We start from the raw sequence: 27167 nt of genomic DNA, 5'->3' as shown, positions 1-27167 counted from the left end.
CGTCATCATAATGCCTACGTCACCCACCTCACTGCATCTCATCACACAGGCATCCTATGGTCTCACATCCATCACAAGAAGGGTGAGTGTGGCATAATAAGATATTCTGAGAGGCAGAGAGGCCACATTCATGTAACTTTCATTACAGTACATTGTTATAACTATTCTACTCTACTATTAGTTATTGTTGTTAATCTCTCACTGTGCCTAATTTACAAACCAAATTACCACAGGTATGTATGTATGTATGTATAGGAAAACACAGTATATATAGGGTTAGGTACTGTCCACAGTATCAGGCATCCACTGGGGGTCTTGGAACATATGCCCTGCAGTTAAGAAGGGACTACTGTGGATGACAGAAGTTCTTTCCTGAAGGAAGGAATTCTTATCCAAAAATCACATGAGAAAAAAATGTATGCTGCATGAAGTAGCAACCTAACTTTGAAAGTCTGAAGTATCACAAAACATAAGGATTAGTAACCATCTTCGAGACACTGTCATTTTTAAAATGTAGGAGTAAGTGTCTTCAGAGGATTGTAATGGACTTATGGTCAACATTGTAATTTAACATAACGGTCTTTTTACATTCCTATGCCATGGTAATAAACTTTGTGAATTAACTCTTTTGAGCAATTATTTATACAATATAAAAACAAAATGGTACCCTAATTGATATCCTTGCAGGCTGAAAATGCATGTAATCAACCTCTTTAAGTATAACGCTTATTATCACCAGCAGAGAATGACTGAAGCTCCAGAATCTTTAATATGCTCTCACTAAGACTTACTGAAGGCTGACTCAGTGGGGGAGGAAGGCAGGAGAACCCTCTATTCTCTCAGTATTAAAAAAAAAAAACAATAAAATATGAATTATTCTTGTTGTTGAAATTGTGCTTTTCTCTCCATTCAAATCTATCAGAATACAAATTTCTGACTACCTTTTGTATGTAGGATTAAAATGGATTCAACTTTTAAATATGGAAAGTGTGATTTTTATAGATGAATATGTACATTTTTAATAATACCAAGATATCATTACAAATGAAAATAGCTATGTAGAAAATCTGATGAACTGGATCATTTATATCTTTCTAAGAGAATAAAATGCAATAATATATAAATACTGTACACTATACACTCCATTAGCTCTGAGGACCATAAATACCACTAAATTTTTAAAACATGAGAAGCTTTTAAAAGGTGCAAATGAAACGCAGAATAGATCATCTGAATTAACTTCTATATTTTATCACCCCAAATAATTTAATTAATGGGAATTTTTTCAACCAAAAACTGGATGTCAAAGAAAAAGTTATTAAATAAAGTTTCTGATAATGTCAGAAAGTCCATGCAAGCTGTTTTTCATTCTGGGCAAAGTATCAATAAGAGTTCTTAAAACTTCAATGAGGAATGGATTAGAAAACACAAGGTGAATTTTAGGACTGTTATCATTATGGGCTCACATGACGCTTAGATGAGGGCAGTGTCTCCTCTTAGCAGGGTTTGAAAGCAAGAAACAGGCATTTCTGCTCCCACTATTTCTCCCACCTAAAATACTGCCTGGCACTCACTAAGTAATTGAAAAATATATGAAGAATAAATTAATGAGATAAGAGAAGAACAACTCAGATAATGACAGTTTTAGGTTGACATACGAGGATCGCAGAAATAGTCCTAATCCGGGGCGCCTGGGTGGCGCAGTCGGTTAAGCGTCCGACTTCAGCCAGGTCACGATCTCGCGGTCCGTGAGTTCGAGCCCCGCGTCAGGCTCTGGGCTGATGGCTCAGAGCCTGGAGCCTGTTTCCGATTCTGTGTCTCCCTCTCTCTCTGCCCCTCCCCCGTTCATGCTCTGTCTCTCTCTGTCCCAAAAATAAATAAAAATGTTAAAAAAAAAAAAAAAAAAAAAAAGAAATAGTCCTAATCCAACACTTTATAGATGAGGAAACTTACGTCCCAAAATAAGTTTTCTATCTAAAATCAGAGTTTCCTGTCTTGCTTTTTGCTAATCCCAAACCATTTAGTTGATTAGGGAGGTTTTACAGTCAAATTTTACTGCTCTGCGGATAAATTTGAGACTTCATTGTGAAATTTTAATCCTTGGCTGGATCTCCTTTTATCAGTCAACACATACTGAATGAGATGGTGGGTACCCAGAGAAGGCCAACTGAAGTCAATAACAGATATAATCTGAGAAGTCAATTTTGTAACAAAATATAATTAACTCTGAAATCAAAGGAAAGTTTCTTTTAGGCTGTTCATTATATTAAATTAAAACTGTACTTCAACCTCTCTATTTCTGTGGTAATGGAAAATTACTAAATTGGGACTAGATTTATGCACTGTTTCTTACCTTACTTTTGACTATACGATCTTTAAAAAGTCTACTCCGTACCCAGATTATGGGTTCTAAATATTATTTCTTACTAAAAGGAATCAGCTCTTTATAGACATGGCTAATTCTTAGCTTGGGCCAGAAAATATATAGGATAATCCCTGAACTTCTTATCCTACCAAAAATCAAAGATTAATAGGATTGTATCAAAAGGACTCGAGAGCCAAACTGAAGAGGCTTCCAGTAGCCAAAGATGGGACTATCTAAATGTCAATAAGAGGGGCGCCTGGGTGGCGCAGTCGGTTAAGCGTCCGACTTCAGCCAGGTCACGATCTCGCGGTCCGTGAGTTCGAGCCCCGCGTCGGGCTCTGGGCTGATGGCTCAGAGCCTGGAGCCTGTTTCGGATTCTGTGTCTCCCTCTCTCTCTCTGCCCCTCCCCCGTTCATGCTCTGTCTCTCTCTGTCCCAAAAATAAATAAAAAAAAAACGTTGAAAAAAAAAATTAAAAAAAATAAATAAATAAATAAGTAAATGTCAATAAGAATCCAATGGTAATGGATTAATGCATGAAATGTCTTTAAACCCATAAATTCTTAATGATATTTAAAAATGAACTCATTTGGGGGTAACTGGATAGCTCAGTCAACTAAGCATCCAACTCTTCATTTCGGCTCAGGTCAGGATCTCACGGTTGTGAGATCAAGCCCCATGTCAGGCTCTGTGCTGAGTGTGGAGCCTGCTTGGGATTCTCTTTCACCCTGTCTGTCTCTCTGCCCCTCCCCCCACTCACTCACTTTCTCAAAATTTAAAAACAAAATGGACTCACTTGTCACTTTTGAAGGATGCTAAGGAACCACCTCATTGTTTTGGCAACTAGTTAAATCTTAAAGTCTTTATTCTGTCTTTCCTATAAAAATTGTACCTCAACCAAATGGCTGATAATATAGAGGTATCCCAGCTAATAAATGAAGAAAGAATGTTAAAATACCACCAATTTTCAATCCCTAATGAAATAAAGGATGCGATCAATACTCACCTATGGATATTAACATGATTAGAAGACCCAGGCAATTAAATGTCTCCCAATAAAAGTACACAATATTTCCTAAGATATATTGTTGCTAACCAATCAACCAACAAACAAAAATCTGATCCAAAAATAGGAGAAAAAAAGACAACTCAAAGATGCAATCAGCAAAATTCAGAGTATGGAAAACTCTGTGGATAAATGACTCAATTTCTTCAATAAATTGTGTGTGTGTGTGTGTGTGAGAGAGAGAGTGTGTGTGTGCATGAGACCAAGAGCCAACTCCAACAGAGTTACAGATTTAAGAGATCAAATCAATTAAATGCAATATATAACAATTATTTTAAAATCCTGATTCAAAAGCTATTTAAAAAATTACAAGGCTGGAAAATTTGAACACTGAATTTTTGATGATATATTGACTATATATATGACTATAAATTTTCGTTAAGTATGATAATTGTAATAATTATAAGTAAAATCATATAGCCTCCAGGATTTGCTTCAAAATAATTTTATGATGCACAATGTACAAGGCTACAGACAGGTTTATTTCTATCATTCTCTTTAAAGATTATCTTTAAATGTCCCCTCCCCAAATTAAAAATAAGCTACAAGTACAAAGAACTAAGTGCCTGCTTTCCTACCTATAATGCTGAGATAATATTATTTCACTCACAGCTTCCTCATGAACATGTTGTTAAGAATAAATGAGTTCTTTGAAAGGTGTTTGGTCTAAAGTCTTGTTAATCAGGAATGAAGACAAAATGTTGCTGACGAAAAACAAGCTTTAGACCTCATACACACTCTAGTAACAAAGAAAGCATACTTTCACAATATTTGGCAAGGAATGTTGGAAATACATAAACCATAACCATAAATCAAACCAAGCATTAGGAAGGATTAGTATTAGTGTGATATAATTATTTTCAATTTATGTCAATGAAATCAGATGTAAACTCCTAAAGGAAAAGGTTTAAGTAACTATTTTTGCTGTATTTAATAAACGACAATCTAAATAGTTGATAGGATTGAGACATTAAAGGACTAACATAATCAGAAAAAAAATCCCATGTGCTTCATAATAATTTTGCTTGTTAGGGTCCATGACAAACATAATGGTTAAAGCAATTTCAAGATAATTTAACAAAGATCTATCAGACCAAGTAGTAATATTGATTTGGTTAGTACAAATTTTATTATTCATTATTGAAATGATGTACAGTATCTAAATCAAGAAAAAACTTTTGATCTCAAAGACCCACACCACTTTTCCATTCCACTACTCACCCCACTGGCAATGGATAAAACTGGCTAATAAAATGTTTTCTACAATATATAGAAGATTCAATGGCTCTGTTAAGTATCCCTTATTGGGAATGTCTTGCTCAACAACATTAATAGTGAAGTTTTTTGAAGTTGAAGCAATCACTTTGAAGTAAACCATCCTTTCAAATTTGGATTGAAAACAGGAGGGGAATAGCTCAGGCTTTTCTTCCCTTAATGTGACTATTTCCACAGATGGCTCCCTATGAAAATTAATAAACTGACTTAGCTTTACAGGAAATGCCATTTAGAAAAAATTACAGTTAGAGAACAGATCCTGTGATCAAAATAACAGAATTATTGTTTATACACCTTAGCAACTGCAAAATTTATGATTTCACATAATTTTTATAGTAGCATTAAGCAAAATTATTATTTTCTAAATCATGAGATAAGAAGAAAGACAGCAAAGAGAAAAGAACTCTGATTTGTACTTAATATTTAACAGTATTAAGCATAAAAAATGTTAGAGACCCAGAATTGAAAATATACTAAAAACTGAAACAAAACCATTCTTAAAAGTTTTATTTGGGGGCACCTGGGGGACCCAGTCAGTTAAGCGTCTGACTTCAGCTCAGGTCATGATCACATGTTTATGGGTTTGAGTCCGACGTCGGGCTCTGTGCTGACAGCTCAGAGCCTGGAGCCTGCTTCAGATTCTGTGTCTCCCTCTCTCTCTGGCCCTCCCCCTGCTCATGCTCTGTCTCTCTGTCTCCAAAATAAAAAATAAACATTAAAAGCAAAAAATTTTTTAAAAAAAGGTTTATTTGGTGCTTACCTGCTCTACGTATCAGAAAATACCAAGTTGGCATTTATCAAAGATCCTGTTTAGCATGTATCCCATAGAAATTTCCAAAGTCAAACAATTAAAATACCTACCTTATATTTTAAGATCAAGTAATTTAAAGCACTGAATAAATAAAAATCTATGAGTTTACCATTAATCTGGGGGGGAACACAATAGACACAACATTCATTTGCTTCTTCTGGAGGGAGTAATGCTGCTCCGATACATACTGCCAATATCAATACAAGACCAAAATACCAACTCCTTACTCTGAAAATTGGTAATTAAAACAGTAAGCTTTTATCCTGCCATTTCAGGAGGGACTGGAATTCATTGTTACTTGATGAGAAAAAGTCCTTCTTTATAAAGAATGCCAGCTAATACATGTAGAATGAAGGGTATTGTGAGAACAACATATGCAATCTCCAGTGTGATAACCAATTCAGACAAGGGCAATCCGGTCGCTAAAACCATTATGTGAAAGACTACTGGACAACAAAGATATACAAACAGTGCCAAACTATCACCTCACTGATTACTTGCTAATAGTAAAGAGGATGGCTTACCGTTACGCAGGAGAGAGTTAGTGGTCACCACCTTAACCAAGTCATTAAATGTGGCATTGCCAAAATGAGACAACCCAGCATCATGTACCTCTGAACAGAATGCCCTGTAAAGTATTTGTCATTATGCATGAAATATTCTTGTAAATAATGTTTAGAATGAATCTAAGCAAACCTCTAGACCTAATTTACAGTTGAGAAGAATGCACAATCCTTGAATGTTCCTAGATTGAAAGTAAAAGCTAAAAGGACACTTTAGGGAAAATGGGGAAATTTGAATATGGACTGGATATTAGAAGTTATAAGAGAATTATTGTCAGTTTGGCTAGCTGTGATGATGGTATTGTAATTTCATCTACACAACACACTTTTTTTTAGAGGCTCCTATTTTTAAGAGTTGCATGTTGAAGTATTCAGGGATAAAGTATCAGTGTTGGAGACTTATGTTCAAATGGTCAGCAAAAAATATAGATAAGAGACTTTACAGGCTTATAGCTGTAACATAAATAAGATCTGAGGGTGACTATAGCTGATAACACTACTGTATTCTTAAAATTTACTGAGAGAGTAGAACTTAAATGTTGTCACAAAAAAGCTTTAAAAAACCTATAATCCAATACTGATTGTAGTAATGATTACACAACTGTATATTATTTGTCAAAATTATCAAATTGTACATTTATAATTGGTGAATTTTATTTTATGTCAACTATACCATCATAAAGCAAATTAAAACTAAATACAAAGAGTTTATGGGGCGCCTGGGTGGTTCAGTCAGTTAAGTGTCTGATTTTGGCTCAGGTCATGTTCTCATGGTTCGTGGTTTGAGCCCTGCATTGGGCTCTGTGCTGAGAGCTCAGAGCCTGGAGCCTGCCTCCGATTCGGTGTCTCCCTCTCTCTCTGGCCCTCCTCCTCTCTCTCTCTCTCTCTCTCTCTCTCTCTCAATCTCTCTCAAAAATGGATAAACATTAAAAAAAAATTTTTTTTAATACTTTTGTTTTGGGGCACCTGGGTGGCTTAGTCAATTAGGCCTCTGACTTGGGCTTAGGTCAGCATCTCGCAGTTTGTGAGTTTGAGCCCCACGTAGGGCTCTGTGCTGACAGCTCAGAACCTGGATGCTGCTTCCATTCTGTGTCTCCCTCTCTCTCTGTCCCTTGCTTGCTCACACACACTCTCTCTTTCTCTCTCTCTCTTTCTCAAAAATAAATAAACACTAAAAAAAATTTTAAAAAACATTTAAACTCCCCCCCAAAAGAAAAAAAGAGATAAAGCAAAGATGACAACAATGGTAACTGTTAAAGCTAGGTGGTATGAAAGTGTCACTATAGTATTGTTACAACTTTTCTATAAATTTGAATAATTTTCTAAGTTGAGAAAAAAATAAGTAAAAATTGCTTTAATAGGAGATGTAATTACATAACGGCCAGGTTTACAGAAGTAACAAATACATTTCTTGACCGAGATAGTCATATTTAAACAAGAAGACCAGGGCATTTACTGTTAAAAGTGAAGTTTTCAGGTAAATGGAAGGGTTCAAAAGAAGCCTGAGGTAGAAATAGGAACTGCAAAGAGAAAAGCTGCTACAGAGAAAGGGCAGGAATCAGTCCTGGAGAAAATTAAGACAGCAATGTCACAAAGCTAGAGAATGGAAGACTGTGTTATCAGTTTAATCTTTGAGATCAGCAACTAAATTATATTAATCTTCTTGACCTAACCCTTACCTCATGGTTTAATCTTAAAATTCTCTTTTGTACTTTAGACAAAAGTCATGTGCAATGACAATTTATGTCATCGGTCGTCAGGGTCAAATACAGCCCATACTGCCCCAAGTCTAAGGCTGAGGTTATACAAATTACTAGATTAATCATTTTCCTGTGAATTTGTAATGGTCAATTGTGGAACCACCACTGGGATTTCTAAGTATGGTGATTTTAGTCATCTTAATAATGGAGCTGATTGACTACAGAATCCTATCAGTCACCAGGCCACCAGCTTTTATTACTACACGGAAAAATGAGTCAATTGAAAAAAGATTAATTCAGCCAGACCATGTAAACACTGTTAACTGCTTTTTTGGAATTACACCCTTGTCATCAGACAAGAAAATACACTGGTTACAGTAACAAAGGGGTTCCATTATAACTGCCTCTTAAATTTAAATGGTAAAGATTCAATATGTGTCTAAGCCATTGCCTATAGGTAGGTAGTAACTGTGGCCTCAGACTCAAAACGTCACTTCAGAGCTGTTTTTACTCTCATAACTTATTCAGAGTGGGTACAGAGATGGGAAAAAGTCTAATTTTGCCTTCCAAATCTAGTCTAGCAGTATGTCTGTAAGGAAACAGAAAAACAGTGAGCCATATAATTTTACTTACTAGCTAGACAAGTTCTATCTGATCTGTGAGTCTGTTTCTTCACTTGTAAAACAGAAATAACATACCTATAAAACAGGGCTGACTTACCTGCTCTGTCTACCATAAAGGACTGATAAGGTAAAATGAATACCTTGAAGACTGTTTTCAAATAAAATAAATGAATTTAAAATATCATCTGTCTAGATTACATTTTAATTTGTTGTCTGACTATCCATATTCCATTGCACAACATGTAAGAAAAAAATCGGTAGAATTCCATTTTTCACTACCTAGCTACCTAGTGAAAACCAGGTTAGATAAAATCATCTATGCAGAACTCTTGCCAAAAATATTTACTCGAATCTAGTGAAACAATTAGTCAAAAACAGATTTAGGGACTAGCCTGGATTTTTACAAAATGTCAATACAGTAAAAGACAAAAAAAGAAAAAAGAGGCAATGAGTGATGGGTCCAATTTAGGTAAAAAGGAAACAATCAAAAGACCTGGTGACCAGCTGCAGTTTGTGATCCTTGATGGGGGTCTTAATCAAACAATAAAGAAAAATTAGAACATTTTAGGGACAATTTGCTCTCTATATATTGGATAATATTTTATCAACAGTAAATTTCATGACTGTGGTAAATAATATGGTCATGAAGGAAATGTCCTTGTTTTTAGCTGAAACATACTGAAATATTCCAGGGATGAAATGTTATGCTGTGGGCTACTTACTTTCAAATGGTTCTGAAAAAATTCTCAAACTATGTGAAGAGAAAGCAAATATGGCAACATATTAACAACAGCCAAAGACTCTAGGTTGAAAAGTATATAGGTGTTTGTTATTCTATTCTTTCAACTTTTCTGCACATCTGCAATTTTCAAAAGACCAGGCAAAAGTGGACACTGCATAAACAAGACAAGACGAAACAAAACATTGGCAAGTAATGAAAAAATATATCAATTTTCCAATAAAAAATATACTTTTCGGGGCGCCTGGGTGGCGCAGTCGGTTAAGCGTCCGACTTCAGCCAGGTCACGATCTCGCGGTCCGTGAGTTCGAGCCCCGCGTCAGGCTCTGGGCTGATGGCTCAGAGCCTGGAGCCTGCTTCCGATTCTGTGTCTCCCTCTCTCTCTGCCCCTCCCCCGTTCATGCTCTGTCTCTCTCTGTCTTAAAAATAAATAAACGTTGGAAAAAAAAAATTAAAAAAAAATATATACTTTTCACAAACCAACCTAATTATCTAAACTAAAATAAATTCACCATGTTTTAATATTGAGGTATATTATTTAAGAGCAACACTAATCTTTCTAAAACACAACACAGATCAATTAAGTGGACCTTAATGTAAAAGGTCTCACTGAAGAAGTTCCTTTAAGAAAAAGCAGTATAATTTCTAAAAGCAGGATAGAAATGGACTAAATGTCATTATTGGAAATGATCATAGAAATTAACTCAAGTCTTTATAGATTAGTAAAACAGTATCCACATGTTTTTCAAGACATACAACTTTATGTTTTTTCAAAAGATAATTTCAAGTCAAGCAGAACATGTACAGTTAACAGATGTGATGGCTCATATTTTACCAGATACTTCAATTCAACCACTCCAAAAGCAAAAACAAGCAAAGTAAAACAACTAGAAACAAGTAAGTATAGTCTATGGACAGAAAACATGATACTCTGCTCTAGAAATGCCAAGAAGTGCCCTAGAGTAGGAATGCCAAAAGGGGAGGAACCCTCTAATAAACACTAGATTTAGGTAACAGATGAAGATAAATTTAAGATCATGCAATAAGAGTGTGTGTGTGTGTGTGTGTGTGTGTGTGTGTGTGTGAGAGAGAGAGAGAGAGAGAGAGAGAGAGAGAGAGAGAGAGCGGGGGGAGGGGGAGAGAGAGAATCAGGCTTTCCTTTTCTGACAGAAGGTTGGACAACTGCCCATCAATCCCCTAAGAAATCAGGCAGTACACCCGGGAATATCTTTTTATGGGTTCATTTGAATACTAACTTTCTAGAAAAAGCATCACTGTAACATGAGCTATCAGTTTATGTTTATATTATCTCTTAAATAAATTCATGAAAAATTTAAATATCCTGTTAATGTGGAGTTACATTCTCTGCTTTAAAATCTATTTACTGGTATAGATTTCCAATTACTATGTTTTCTTAGGAAATATACAGTATTTCCTTTACTGGATAAGCACTGTAATAGAAGAAAAAGAGAAGATTAATTTATCTTTGTGAACTAACCTATTTTCAGCAGTCCTTCCCTTTTCTTCATAAGGTGGCAATAATGTGAATTGCATGGAAAAGAACAAACTATAAAATGTTATGTCTTTATTTTCAAAACAGCGTTTTATTTACCTTGTTAATGGACACTACCAAAGTTGGCTCCACTTTGGCTTCAATTTCTTCTGGTGTATAAAAACAATAGAGTTTACCCCCTCTTAAAACACAGTACAACCTTCTCCAACTAATCAGGCTTTCTACCATTTGCTGAAAAAAAATTCAAGAAGCCATCAACCTTAATCATTATTTATCATCTTAACATTAAATTCAACAAAATACTTAAACTACCAAAGTTATGTTAGTTTAAAAAAAAATTTTTTAATGTGATAGAGGTACCCATTAATTTAATGTACAATAAGTCAATAGTCCAAAATGAAAGAGTAAGTTAATATCACAGAAGAAAGGTTTGGAATTCTCAAAAGCATTAGGCAAATGGAGGTAATGATTACCACATAACTTTTACACATATAGGATCATAAATCAATGCAGTTTTAGAAAAGCTAGTCTATTAAAAATTAGTGCTTCAAATTCCACAGCAATCCATCTAATAACTCAAAAAAATTATAAAAATAACTCAATACTCAAAATATAATTTTCCCTTACTGTTCTCAGAATACTGGAAAATGTTGACTACCCTGTAAGAATGCAAATTTTCTTTCCTCTTAATGGAATCTTTTTTAAAAAGGTATTGATTCACTGAAGCCCGTAATTAATTATTTACTGCATGTAAATAACTGTGGTTATAAATAAATCAGGAGTAGGTGCCACAGAAGCAACTTTGGAAGCCCAGAGGCCTTAAGTGTGCCAAAAGCTGTCTGCCAGGAAGGCCTTCTCTGAAGGGTGGGGAACAGCCCTAATCTGCTTCCACGAGGGGTCCCTGCTGCTGATTGTCCTGCTACAGCCATTATGAAGCACAGGGACCTGGAAGTGGCTCCTTAGCCATCAAGCCTGCATTAGACCCCTCCCCTTCCCACCTTCTCACCCCCATTCTATGCCTAACATTGGGAAAATGGCCATTTAAAGGAACACTTTAAAAATAATACTTTTCATTATCAGAAGACCAAACTGCCAGTACATTAAGATCTAGACTGTAGCTATAATTGTAGGATATTCAAAGTCCTCCAACCTGCTGATGTAGAAATCCTGCAAATGCATCCTTAGCCACGCACGCTGGCTGGGCAACTAGGCGGCAGCACATGTTGCCGTATAAGGGAAGCCAAAATGAAGACTCCTCTAGTTAAACAAGATAGAAAAAAAAGCAAGTTACAAACATGTGTATTTAAGGTCATTATACATTTTCATTTTTTTTCTATTTTGCAATTTTTTTTACTGTGTATAAGAACATATGTAGAGGCTCATCATACTCAAACAGCAATGCCATTGTTAACGAAAAAATCAAATATGAGAAAATAGGACAGGATGATGTTAAACTGATAATGCTTTTACCCAAAACAGACGTGGAGCTTTTAGTCTCTTGATCTCTGGTTTGATCTTAAAGTATTTAACCAATGAAGGTAGTTCAGGGCATATAAGTAAACTCATTTAAAATAAAAAACATTCTAATAAAATGATTTTTATATGTCAAATTCTACTTCGTGTTCTGATTTTCATTGTAATATCTAACAAAGTGATCTGAACATAACATTTCAGAGGACGATTTCAAGATAATGCTTGTATAAGCCTCTTGGCCCTTCTTCTTTCCCTTCCCTTACTGCACAATTCAGTTGTAAGTCACTAGGTAGAGCCCACCCCCACGGGCACCTATGCCAGGTGCTGGAGCCAGGAAGGATGGGGATGGTGAGTAGGAGAGCTGTCAAGCTGTCAAGCTGTCAAGCACCAGGTGTCAGAGCCTGAATGGGCTGAGGAAGATGGACCACGTGGGACACAGCCCATGGGGGATTTCTCCTCAGGGGGTGGCCTGGTGTGGGGAGTCAAGGCCCAAGCAGAGTGATGTCTACATGGTGTGGCTGCCCAGTGTGAGGTGTCAGAATCCAAAGAGTAAGGAGAGTGTGCATATTTGGCAGGTGACTCAGCCATGGCAGTCGGAGTCTGAGAGCAGCAAGGTCACATTCAGTGACCCAGAAAAGTGTGTCAGAGCCCAGTGAGGGGGACATCTGAGAACAGAGGCAGTGGGCGTGGGTGTCAGAGCACAGGCCAGCTGAGGAAGGTGTCCACTTGAGGTAAGGGAGAGGGCAGCCAGGCACGGGAACTTTAAGCCTGGGGTGGCCAGGCCTGTGTGAGCCTCAGCAAGGTAAGGAGAGTCTACATGGGGCAAGGAGCAGCCTAGAATGAGGAGTCAGAGCTCCAACAAGGAGAAGAGAGTATCTATTCAAGGGAGATAAAAGAATGGTTGCTTTCAGGAAGGCTGATCAAAGAAGAAAATGCATTAAAGGTACAAAAGATGGGTTTCTTTCTGCCAGAAAAAGGAGTTACAAATGTGTAGAATGAACTCTGTGCTGTTAGATTAGAACTGGATGCACTGGTATGGACTCATGATTTCCAACATACAGAGATTAGGAAATACAGGACAAAACACATAAGCATGTGTGCAGCTGTGTCCACTGAGAGCGCCCGTGGAAAGCCACACTCTAACAGTACCACTCTAATATATCTAGAGCCCAGCTCATGTCTTCTAAATATTATTTCCATTACAAAGAACCAGCATTCCTTGGAGAAATGACCGATTCCATGACTGGGGCAAGGAAAGTACAGGATGAACCTGAAATACCTTGTTATGCCATAAAGCAAGGAAGTACTCATGATGAGAACACTGTCAAAAAGACAACAGAACCCTTCTTGAATGTGTTCCCATTGGCCAGATTGGAGACAACTTGAACCTTAAAATAAGCAATGATATTAACAGATTATGATGCACTGAATAAAACAGGAAAACATGAGTCCATATTGATATAAACAAATGAATAAATTGAAAGACCAGTAAGACATACACTTACATAGTTTCAAGCCACTGCCCTCTTCCACACAAAATACATATTAAAAGTTCTTTCAAAGGGGAAACAAAAGAGTAACTTTACAGTAGAGAAGCTGGGCGGACACCACACTAATCAAGTGATCAAAGTAAAAATTATCAGTATTGAGATGAATCAAAATTACATGCCACTTGACAGAACTCAATAAGAACTCAGGATCATTTCTGTGATATTCCTGCCAAAGATGCATATCCTAAGTCTTATCCCAAGAAAACATCAGACAACCCTAAATTTAGGGACCTTCTGCAAAGTAACTGACTATGATGTTTAAAAATGTCAAGGTTATTGGGCTGCCTGGGGGCTCAGTTGGCTAAGCATCTGACTCTTGATTTCGGCTCAAGTCCTGATGTTGTGGTTCATGGGTTCAAGCCCCATGTCAGGCTCTGCACTGACAGCATGGAGCCTGCTTGGGGCTCTCTCTCTCTCTTTCTCTGCCCCTCCTCTGCTCTTTTTATCTCTCTCAAAATAAATAAATAAACATCACATAATTTTTTTTTTAAATGTCAATGTTATGAATGCCAAGAAAAGACAGAAGAAATGGTCCGGTTTGAAAGAAACTAAAAGAAGCATGATAATTAAATGCAATGAATGATTCTGCACTGGATCCTTCTGTCATAAAAGACATTATTGGGACAAGGAGCAATACTTTATTTAATACAGTTTGATGATTAAATGGTAGTAATGTATTAATATTCATTTACTGACTTGGAATAGTGGTAGTGATGTAACCGATGTCCTATTAGTAGGAAATATATAATAACATATTTGGAGGCAGTGGAGAATGACGTAAACTTGCTCTCATAAATTCTTTTGGGAAAAAGATCTTGACATTTAACTTGTAACTTTTCTGTAAGTTTGAAATTGTTTAAAAAAGTTCTTTCAAAAAACATTAAGATATTCCCTTAATGTAGTGTGTAGATAGACATACAGCCTTCACATCTGTATGGAAAGAAAGCATTGTGTAATTGATTCCCAATATGTGGCCCTTTGCCCACAATGGACCACACAAAACTGATTTTCAAAGTTTTCAGTGCATCGCTGTTGGTAGTGCCTCTAAAATTGCTAGCCATTGGTTGTTACGATTTTTGACCCCAAAGTCAATAATCTGGAAACTCTGGAAAATAACTCTGGAAAATAAAACATTTTTTGGTAAAAGTACAATTATATATAGATGCCATGCCAAGGTTTGGTACATCAGTTACATGAAAAAGATGTGCCTGAATAAAGTACACAAAGGAAAACAAAAAAGTTTTTTTGTTTTTTTTTTTTTAATTTTTTTTTTTCAACGTTTATTTATTTTTGGGACAGAGAGAGACAGAGCATGAACGGGGGAGGGGCAGAGAGAGAGGGAGACACAGAATCGGAAACAGGCTCCAGGCTCTGAGCCATCAGCCCAGAGCCTGACGCGGGGCTCGAACTCACGGACCGCGAGATCGTGACCTGGCTGAAGTCAGACGCTTAACCGACTGCGCCACCCAGGCGCCCCCAAAAAAGTTTTTAACAACCTGCCTGCTCATTATTAAGAATAGAGCACAACAAATTGTCTGGGACTATTCAGATCTTTTTTACTAATATCTTGGCAAAGCTGCTACCTTTCAGAAATAAAGGGTTTGACCTCGGAAAAATAAATGCATAAATAGAACACAGGCAATGATTCCAAAACACAGGCATAAATAAATAGATATAGGAGAAACTCCTTTTCTAAAATAGGCAGGAAATGAAATAAAAATTCGATAAAAGCAGGCATCTGAGTAAAACATCTGAAATCAACTTTGTGATTTATGAATTTAAACTTTGAAAGCAAATTTCTTTATGTAGCAATCCTAGATTTATGGATGGCTTATGTTCTAAATATCTGTAGGCTAGTTATTTTTAAGTTAGGATACACTTTGTTAAAAAAATAGAACCATAAATGATGATTAGCTTTTCATACGAGTTCATAAAGTTTGTTCAATCACTAATGTATCCTGGAAACTACCACTCGTAACAAATGTGCTTCTCCAGTAAAAGAAGTTTAGATTTCATAGCATGCAGAGAAAAATAATTTCCTCCTGATTATGGTCCTTGGAAAGCAATATTGGATGTAGAATTCCTTTTTCTGCAGACCCCTTGCCATATACTCTGCAATCACCTATCCCTTCTGACCAGGGTCTCTTCACAGCTGAGGACCACCGTGGATGAAGTGCAGAGTCACAGCTTCTTCTCTCTACTTCTGACAGGAAACATGGCATCCATCTAGTCACTTAACCCAGCTGAGGACCAAGTCTTCATGTTTAAAAATACTACCCATCTTCAGAAGGAGGGCTGTTGTGAAAATCAAATAATGTGGAAATGGCATCTATCATTGTGTCTGTCACATAGCAGCTTCCTGTTATTTCATATCTAGGGCAGTCTCACTCCCCAGACCACGCCCTTTCCATTTTCAGTGCTGCCTCCATCCCTGCACAAATTATCTAATCCAAATGCTTAATTCTTCTTTTCTAACCAAGGGCGACATTAGGACAAAATGAAATGAAACAGGAAGTGAAAAAGCAATTTAACTTTTCACTACTTAAAGATTTTATCTAATTCATTTATATTTTCAAATGGAGAACAAAATTGTGTTTAAAAATGACAGCAACAACAAAAACACAACACAGGCAAGGGAAAGAATCCAGATAACATCTTAGTTCCCTGTGAGTCAATCTTCACAATGTGGTTTCATTGTTTCATAAAAAGAATAAAAATTTCTTGATGATGAAGATACCATTTTAGCTTTTCCTTTCAATTATCAAGAATAATAAAACTGAGTTATAAATTTTAGAAAATATAGTTATTTCCTCTTGATTTTACAGACACTGACATAACTTTATTCAGGAAAACCCAATGTATTAACATAGATTTATATTAATGAATAAATTTGAGGGTGGCTTTTTTTCGGTATAAAATTCTGTTTCCTTTAAATTAGAATATTTCTTCTTTTTCCAAATAGGATTGATTTACAAGATTTTAATTCATACACATTCTAGGAATATACCTCCTACGAAGAGTTAGGCATATGGGTTATTGTTTCTTTAACTTTCTTCTGTGGAGTCCACAAACTCCAGTGCCCACAGTTTTGGGTGTTACTGGTTTAAGCACAGTCTCAGACTTCTCACAGTGTGTGAGTCTGTATTGCATTTCTCTAAAAAAGAGCCATACCACACAGTGCCCATGCTGATCTACCCATGAGTATTTTATTGAACAAGAGTCTAGTAATATCTTACAGAACACTGAAGACAACTGAGGAATCACTGCTAAAATTAATGCTTCCTTTATGAATTGTATTCTTTTCCTCAACTTTTCGGATGATTTGGTTGAAAGAATGGGGCCTTTCATCATCAATTCCATTATTCACACATGGATGGTATTTTGAGTCTTTAGGTGCTTTAATAGTCATCATCCCTGACCAGAAAGCATAGCAGAGAGAGTACAGCCTGTCCTGGATTATTTAAAGTCTGGCTCACCCACTTCCTAGCTACATGACCTAGCATGTTATGTTCTCTAGGCTGCAATTTACCCATCTGTAAAATGTAAATGACAATAAAATGAAGAACTTGTGAAGGTCACAGAACTAGCCAGTGCTAGAACTAGAATATGAGTCCAAGGCTGATTGGTGCCACAGTCCACACCATTAATCACTTCATGGTAATGCTTCTTTATAGACACGTCCCACAGACACTAGGAATGAAAATTGCTTAAAAGTGTTTGTTTGTTTCTTTGGTTGTTTGTTTACTTATTTATTTATTTACATTTTATTGTGGTAAAAACACCTAACAGAAGATTTATCCTCTTAAGAGATTTTTTTTAAGTTTATTTATTTATTTAGAGAGAGAGAGCGTGTGTGCCCAAGAGCGGGGGGGGTGGGGATGGGGGTGACGGGCAGAGGGAGAGGCAGAGAGAATCCCAAGCAGGCTCTGCACTGTCAGCACAGAGTCCAACGTGGCACTCGAACTCACAAACTGTGAGATCATGACCTGAGCCAAAATCAAGAGTCAGACACTCAACCAACTAAGCCAGGCACCCCGCCTCTTAATAGATTTTTAAATGCACAATACAGTATTGCTAACAATAGGCTCTACATCATACAGTGGGTCTCTAGAACCTATTCATCTTGCATAGCTGAAATTTTATACCTGTTAATTAGCAACTCCTTCTTTCCCCTGGTAACTGCCATTCTACTCTTGTGCTTCTTTGAATTTGCCTATTGTAGATACCTCATGTGAGTGGAACCACGCAGGGTCTGTCCTTCTGCGACTGGCTATTCCAGTTAGTGTGATGTTGTCAAGGGGCGTTCATGCTGTCACATATTGCAGAATTTCCTTCTTCTTTAAGGCTGAATAATATTTCATAGAACAGTGTCTGATACACAATAGACACTCAACATATGATGGCAATATTGATAATGAGAGAACTGACACAAATGAAATGACAATAAACTTCATCTGCTAGATTTTGTGATAAAATTGATAATGCTAATAATATTGCGGACTTCAAATCTTGGGTAAGAAGGGTAGATTGTGCAGATCAATCTTCCCACTGACAACTATTGAAAATGCTGTATCAAATATATTTAAAATTTCTTCCAAGAGCAACAAAAAGGTAACAAGACCATAAGAAATTACCAGTACAAATTTGATGAGAACCAGTGAGTTAAGTGAGCACAGATGCTGTGTTTGTCCTGAGAGCATTTGCCAATCCCAGCAAGGCTGAGGTTATGATTTAATGATCCTGCAAGATGAGGAAGCAGAACAGAAATCAAAGTCTAGGGCCTGAACTATGTAACTAGGTTAATGGGAGATCCTCCCCATGCTAGGCTGACATCCCAGAGGAACCACCGACAGGGTAGGCAGTGAACCAGAAATAAACCAGCCTTGCTGCCTAGGACTCTCAGTGCCTAGAGATGGGGATACGAGGAGTCCGGAAAAACTCAGACATGATCTTTGAATAAAGTGGGCCCCTAATGATAGTCCCTCTAGGTGCCTGCATCAATTTATTCCTGTACATAAACTTTCGACTTTAATGACAACTATATGAAGATAACCCAATATGCAAGGAATTGAGACATCACAACCTGTAGGAAAAAACAATAGAAATATACCCAGAAAGACGTTATACATCTGAATTATTAGTCACAGGCTATAAAACAGCAATGCATGCTCTTTCACCAAAAACCTAAGAAATAACATTGAGAATGCATGCAGGAAACACATTATAAAGGGTAACACACAGAGAGGATAAAGTGAGGACAACTGACACGGGTTTAACAGGCATGCTGGGGGAAAAGAAAGAGAATGGAGGAGCAGAGGCTCTCTGAATGGAAAATTGAGATTTTGTCCAGAACTAATGAAAGACACCAATCAATAATTTAAAGAAGTTAGAGTTCCAAAAGCATCATAAATAAAATTAAATTATGTACTTTATCATAATGAAACTTCAGAAAACCAAAGCTAAAGGGAAAAGAAAGCTACTGTCACAGAAGTGACACACTGACATGATTTTCAGTAGCTGGTAAAAAAAGCCAGAAGATAGAATTATATCTGTAATATTCAAAAAGAAAAAAATGGGAACTACCAAAATTCTGTATCCTATAAAAATATCTTCCAAGAATGAAGCAAAAAACAGTTATCTTCAAACACAAGAACAAAGGTGTATGATATCAGTGGAACATACTAAAAGAAATTCTTAAGGATTATACTTCAAGCATAAGGAAAATGATCCCAGATGTAAGGTATTAGATACAAGTGGTGCACAGAAACTTTAGGTAAACTTAAATAAATATAAAATGTATAAAACATCTTGTGAAATTAAAAATCAAATAGAATTATAATATATAATAATAGCACACAGGTCAGAGAAATGGAGTTTCTGTTCTAAAGTCCTTGCATTGCCTAAAAAAAGGTAAAACTATCTCTTTTTTTAAGTTTATTTATTTATTTTGAGAGATAGAGACAGAGACAGAGACAGAGAGAGAGATGTAGGGCTTGATCCTGTGAACTGTGAGATCATGACCTGAGCCAAAATCAACAGTTGGACACATAATCGACTGAGCCACCCAGGCACCCTGTAAAACTATCTTTTAATTTTAGACTTTAACATATATGATTAATGGCATTTCCAGAAGTAATTTCTAAAAGATGAGAAAAAGAATTACAACTTAAGTTGGAACAAGGAAAAACTGAAATGATGAAACTATCAATTCTTAAAAAGGCAAGAAACAACAGAAAAACGATCATGAAATATATAAGACCAGCAGCAAACACAGGATATGATGGCAGGTTTAAACATAAATATTTAATATCATATAATATGGGTTATAAACTATTTGGTATCAAATGCAAAATGACTGCTCCATTAAAAAACACAAAGATTGTCAAACTGGATAAAAATTAAAATCCAGTATATAATCCTGCTTGAAGAGGCATATCTACAATATAAAAATAAGAACAGTTTGAGGCTAAAAGAGTAGAAGAAAGTGCACAATTTAAAAATTGTGTGTATCAAACAGTAAAGGCTCAAATATTATAAAACAAAAATAGACATGGCTATGAGAACTAGAAAAATCCACAATCACAGCAGATTTTATCAGACCTCTCATAGTAATACATAGACTACAACAGTTATTTCTAACAAATAATTAGAATATATAGAACAGACTACTGAATAAAAAAAACTGACAAACCTACTGCAAGAATGATAATAAAAAGACAGAGAACATACAAAAAGCCACTATCAGTTGGAAAGGAGAAACATCACTACAGGTACTGGAGAAATTCAATAAAGCTATTGTGAAGAAGTTAATGCTTATGAACCCGAAATTTTAGAATACACACATATGTATAAAAATATAACTTACTGGGGCACCTGGGTGGCTCAGCTGATTAAGTGTCCAACTTCGGCTCAGGTCATGATCTCACGCTCATGGGTTCGAGCCGTACAACGGGGTCTGTGCTCACAGCTCAGAGCCTGGAGCCTGCTCCTGCTTCTGCATCTCCCTCTCGCTCTCTGCCCCTCCCCCACTCGTGCTCTGTCTCTGTCTCTCTCTCTCTCTCAAAAATAAATATTAAAAAAATTTTAAAATAAAACTTACACTAAAAAATAGAGAAAAGTTCTTAAAATGTAAATGTACAATGTAACAAATAACTATGAGATGAATTTATGCATAACTACTCCCATGTCCAGAAAGAACATTGCCAACATTATTTCTTAATTATTCTAGATGTAAATGTGGCCCAATTTTTATGGTATTCACTTCCTTGCATTTATTTTTGGTTTTACCACCTATGTGTGCTTCTCTAAATAATACAATTTAGTTTTTTTCTGGTTTGAACTTTATATGGATAAAAATCACATTATGTTTTCTTAGTAACTTGGTTTTTGTTCATTCAGTATGTATATATCTTATTGCTTAAAGTATTTCATTGTATGATTATATCAGTATGTAACTTATTTAGTGATTTTTAATAGTTGTAGGGTTCTTTAGGTTTATGGTTTCTTGGATCAGTTTTAGTAAATTATATATATATATTTTTTAATTTTTTTTAATGTTTATTTATTTTTGAGAGAGACAGAGACAGAATGCGAGTGGGTTAAGGGCAGAGAGAGAGGGAGACACAGAAGCAGAGGCAGGCTCCAGGCTCTGAGCTGTCAGCACAGAGCCCGACACAGGGCTCGAACTCACGAGCCGCGAGATCATGACCTGAGCCGAAGTTGGACACTCAACCGACTGAGCCACCCAGCCACCCCTAACGTAAGTTTTAGCACAAAACTTAAAAAATATTGTTGTAAAAACATCTATCTCATCAGTACAGAGCCACGCATCCTTACAACAATAAGTACAAGTAGGGTAGTACGTAATTTTATATATTCTGCTTCAGAAAATGGACAAGAATAAGTGGCCAAGTTATATTTCCAAACTACTTTACCATCACCACTCTGTATGATTCCTCATAGGTAAAATAATCTGGGAGAATGGAGAATGCTTATGCTAAATTTTATGAACCTTCCTAATTGCTTAAGTCCTTTTTTCACCTTGCTGTATTATTATTATTATTTTTTGGCGGGGGACACACTACAACTACCAATATTATCCAGAGATAAAACAGTTAAGATTAATTTGGTCCTACCTTCCCCAATCCTGTTTCTACCAACATAAGGGTTGGCTTCCTCAAATTCAACTTTAAAAATAAGATAGGTGGGTGGGAGGGAGAGGAGGGTGGGTGATGAGTATTGAGGAAGGCACCTTTTGGGATGAGCACTGGGTGTTGTATGGAAACCAATTTGACAATAAATTTCATATTAAAAAAATAAGATAAAATAAAAAAATAAAAATAAAAATAAGATAGGTCTTTGATTGCCAACTAGAAGGGTGTTGAAGTAATCAATTTCAAGTCCAAGACAAGGATTAGGAATACACAAAACCCTTTCTGTTCTCACTGAGCTAGTAGCCTCACAAACAAATCTCTGGCAAATGGCATGAGGGAAACATAACATTTTTTTCTCTTTTGGGGGAGGAGATGGACATATTAGAAAGAACCTACAGAATCATGCATGCCTACATTATTTAAGCCAACATCTGCTTCAGAGGGGCATACTAAAATTAGAAATTACTACTGCCACAATGTTATCTATTGACATAACATACATAGTAAGTAAAATATAGACTGTACTCACCATTTCCATTAATGGACAGATTATGGGTCTTGAAGCTATCCTCAGCACTTTCCAAGGTCAGAGTAGTATGAGCTAGCAAATTATATTTTGTACCCCTAAGAATAGAGAGAAATAAGACATACCTTAAGTATTTTAGTATATTTTCTACTACATAAAATAGTTAGATGTTCAACAACAGAAAATAAACAACCTGACTAAAAACCAGGCAAAGATCTTGAATAGACATTTCTCCAAAGAAGATATACAAATGGCCTATAAAAACATGAAAATATGCTCAAGATCATGAATTATTAGGAAAATGCAAATTAAAACCCACAATGAGATTCCACTTCACATCCATTAGGATGTGTTCTATTAAAAATAACAAAACAAAACAGAAAATAGTTAAGTGTTGGGTAGAATGTAGACAAACTGGAACCTTTGTATATTCCTAATGAGAAAGTAAAAATGCTGTAGCCACTATGGAAAATGGTACAGTGTTTCCTCAAAAAATTAGAAATAGAATTACCATATGATTCAGGAATTACACTTCTGGGTATATACCCAAAAGAACTTAAAAGTAGGGACTCAAACGGATATATGTACACCTGTATAAATAGCAGCATTACTCACAATAGCCAAATAGTAGAAGAAGGCCAACTGTCCATTCAAAGGATGAAAGAATAAACAAAATGTGATACATACATTCAATGCAATATTATTCAGCCTTAAAAAGGGAAGGAAATTCTGACACATTCTACAACACGGATTAACCTTAAAGACATTATGCTAAGTGAAATAAGCCAATCACAAAAGGACAAATACTGCTTGATTCCACATGTAAAGCCCATAGAACAGGCCAATTCATAGAAACAAAAAGTAGAGGTGGAGGTTGACAGTGGCTGGATGGAGGGGGGATCAGGGTGTGATTGTTTATTGGGTGTAGAATTTCAGTTTGGAAAGATAAAAAGTTCTGGAGATAGATGGTGGGATGGTTGTACAACATTGTGAACACACTTAATGCCATCGAACTACACACTTGAAAATGGTTAAAATGGTAAATTTTATGCTATATATATTTAACCACGATAAAAAAGGTAAAATATATTTAGATGTTATAGATGATAGATTATAAACATAAATGAATTATCAACTTGGCATGTTTATCTCTTTATGCTATTTTATCTTATGAAAACCTTCAAGTTATTTGGTTCAACTCACTAATGTTTCTCCGGAAGATCTCCATTCATTCAAAAATATTAACTGAATACCTAATATGTGCCAAGTCCTATGCCAGGTGATGGGACACTAATGACAAACAGGACTCAGTATTACATTCTGATGCAAGGGGGAGGGGAAAAAAAGAATAAGCAGAGGGATAAATAAGACATTGGCATTTGTAAGTTATAATGCAACTTTTTCTATGAAACGAAGGGGTAAGAAAACTGAGGGGTCTTTTAAGAAGGAGAAGCAGGAAAGGACTCTCTAAGGGGTAATGGTTATAACCTCATAAAATGATGGATCCAGGCTAAGAATGTGGGAAAACATTCCAAACAGAGAGGGCTGAAAGAAGAGCAGTGTGGCTGAAGCATAAGGAGCCTGCAGGAAACACCACCCTACTTGACCCAAGGTCAGAGGTACAGGCAAGGATTAGATCCCTGGGACTTTGCTGTGAGGCTTGGAGGAAGGGCGGATTTGATTCCAAGTAGAATAGGAAGTCACTGGAGAAGGTTAAGAAGAAGGGAGTGATGGGATTGGATTCGCATTTACTTCCTGGAGTTTACCAACTTCAAAGCTTTGGGGTTTTCACCCATCATATGGGAAAATGGAGGACTTCATTACCAATTCCATTTTTTTTCCATTATAGTTCCCTTTACACTACTTGTGTTAAAATAGCACTCTTGCCAAAGTATCTAAAAATTCTGATGCTAAATTTCATATCCTGGTAACTTGTGGTGATAAAAAGTGAATTTTTATTCAATAATTATATTTTCTGTGCTAGCAATCTTATTTCAAGACTTCTCTTAATTTTATTTATTTTCCAAAACAGTAAAACCTCAACATTCAAAACATCAGAAAGCATGTTAAAATGAGACAGACAGACAGAAATGTACACAAACTTCATAGAAGAGAAACTTCTGATGGGAATTTTTATTGTATCAGGTGATATGTTTCATAAACCTTCTTCATCTCTTACTAAATCTTTAATAGAATCTCTACTACAGAGAAAAAGTATGTATATATGTAGGTGTGTAAAGCATACCCCAAGAACGTTACTCCCTTGGAGAAGAGCTCTTGGTCTATTTTTTGTCCAGTTTTATTGAGAAATAATTGAAATAGTTTACTAAGTACAGCATGGCGGCTTGATTTATCTTTATTTTTAATATACAACCACCAAAGACTAGAAATATCTCTCAATATCCAATGTCTTTTGTCAGTGTTTATAAAAGAAAATTTATGTTTCTGTCTCTAAAACTCAACAAAAATTTTTTAACGAAACGACGCAGGACTATAATTTCAAGGTACATTCTGAATACAGTCGGTATGATGTCAGACTCATATGGAAACTCCTGGAAACGTTCACTAAGCACCAAAAAATCTCCACTGTTGCAAGAGCTAAATGGCACCAGCCTCATACTCAGTGTGGGCCATTCTCTGCTATTACCCACTTAGCCTGGGTTTCTAGTCCTTCCATAGTTAGCTCTTATTTTTCCCTAGTGTTACACAATGAATTCCCCCCCAAAAAAGTTGAGAAAGTATTAAAGAAAACTGTGGAAAGCATTTGAGAAGAGCAGTTACAACGGAAGAGCAAACATTACTATGCACAAATGGCCTACTAACAATCCCTAATTGTCTGGTGATCAGGGTCCAATATATTAAGAATTATCTCAATGTGATAATTTGTCACTGATATAGAAGGTTTACAGAACTGCATTTTAATGACTCCCACCTAGAATAGAGGGAAATAGACTCCCCAGTAGCATTTTAGTGCAGTGTGTTATCTTCAGGAACAGCTGTCAATAAGTAGGTACGTGATGAGAGAGAGAGAGAGATGCCAGGTGTGATGGGCAAACATGCCCAGAGTGGCTGGAGTAGTGAAGGAGGAGAGGTGATGTCCAAAAGGTAAGTAGGGGGCAGACACTGTACATGACAGTGCTTTGTAGGGCGTCAGAAGGACACTGGATTTTATTCTGAGTGAGATGGGAAGCAAATGGTAGGTTTTGAGCAGAGGCATGTGCTATGATCTGACTTGCATTTTGAAATGATCCCTCTGGCTGCTATGTGGAGAACACACCACAGGGGCCAACAGTGAAAATGGAAATGCCAACTAGAAAGCTTCTGCAATGAGCCTGATTGGAGGTCAAAAGAGCTGATGCAGGCCTGGAATAGGATGGTAGCGGGTGAGCTGGTGAGAAGTGGCAATATTCTTGATATATTCTTAAAGTTGACCCAATGTGGACATGGGATGTGAAAGAAAAAAAGAGCTGAAAACACTTCCAAGGCTTTTGGCCCGAGAACAAAACTGGAACTGTTGGAAACTGCAGTGAGGCTGACTGAGAGAAGACTAGACAAGTAAGAGTTGAGTTGTGGATGAGTCAAGTTTAAAATAGTTTTAGATATGTAGATGGGCTACAAGGTAGGAAGCTGGCTATACAAATCTGGAGTTAGGAGGGAAAAAGGTATTGAAGAATTAAACTTGGGAGTTACCAGTATACAAATGCAATTTAATTAAAGTTAGAAAGTCAAGTGAAGTCCAAGGACTGAATACCGAGACACAGTTCATAATTTCAGATTAAGTTCAAGAGCAATGAACAAAGGAGACAGGTGAGAAACAGTCACAGGTGGAAGAAAAACCAGGGAAATGGTATCCTGGAAGGCAAGTTAACAGAGGTAACATGATGAAAATTGACTACAGTGGTCTAAGGGAGAGTAAGTGGTGAAGAAGTGGAGATAACGTATATAGAAAACTCTTTTCTGTAAAGGATAGCTATGAAATGTGGCAGTAGGTATATGTTTGTAGCAATGATGCAGTAAAAGAAAAATTGATAATGTGGGGGAGTGGGGTACGTGTGCAGGACCTGACTTCTGAGTGGCTCAGAAGATGGGATCTAGTGTGCAAGAAGGCGGCCTTAGATGAGGGAAAGAATTCCCAAGGAAGGAAAGCAGCAAATAAAGACACAGATGCAGATAGGCTGGTAGATTTGGCAGATAAAGGATATGCAAGTTCTCTCCTGATTGTTTCAGCAGAGTCAGTGACATGTGAGACAAAGTCATCAGCTTTGAATGAGCAGAGAGGAAGGGAATCGGAGGCTTCGGAAGAGAGAGCAATGTGATGGGATATACTTCCCCTGAAGAGAGGCAAAGTGGAAAGGCATGGAAACTTAGTAGGATTGCTCAGTCATACTGAGAACTCACCTAAAGTTACTGATCATGTGTCTAAAGTGAGACCAGCCCTTTGGACTGTTTTTCTCCAGCTTCCTCATCTATTTCTCATGAACGCAGCTGCAGAGGATCTAAAAGGAGATTCAACCAAGGCTGGAGTTTTTCCAAGGTAAGTATGACATAAGGAGAAAAAGGCTAAGAAAAAAATAAAGTGGTAAATCATGGAGTCTATGCTAAGTTCAAGGCAGAGCACTGAAGGGAACAAGCTGGAAATGTGGGAGGTGGATGCAGCAAGATACTTGCTATGAAGATCACAGAGCATATACAATTATTAGTAACAAGTAACATAGTAACAACAATGGGGTGGACGACTGAAACAGGCAAAAGGACAAGATCACTGCAGGCAGGAGGTCATGGAACTGAGAGGTCAAGGTATTAGATGGATA

The 27167-nt window shown here is 36.6% G+C and overlaps 1 protein-coding gene across 1 annotated transcript in view; it reads right to left on the bottom strand.

Moving 5' to 3' along the window:
• The window catches only part of RTKN2 (rhotekin 2), a 74293-nt gene that overhangs the window by 11328 nt on the left and 35798 nt on the right, over window positions 1-27167 (bottom strand). Inside the window, exons 7-9 of the mRNA XM_030335168.1 lie at window positions 22360-22454; window positions 11805-11911; window positions 10754-10885 (exon numbers count right to left, since the gene is read on the bottom strand). Coding sequence (XP_030191028.1) covers window positions 10754-10885; window positions 11805-11911; window positions 22360-22454 — 334 coding nt within the window. The remainder of the gene's footprint in view (window positions 1-10753; window positions 10886-11804; window positions 11912-22359; window positions 22455-27167) is intronic.

Source organism: Lynx canadensis, chromosome D2 (genome assembly GCF_007474595.2).
Source record: "Lynx canadensis isolate LIC74 chromosome D2, mLynCan4.pri.v2, whole genome shotgun sequence".
Classification (NCBI taxonomy): Eukaryota; Metazoa; Chordata; class Mammalia; order Carnivora; family Felidae; genus Lynx; species Lynx canadensis.
The sequence above is the reverse complement of the archived record's forward strand: the minus strand, read 5'-3'. Positions and strand labels throughout refer to the sequence as shown.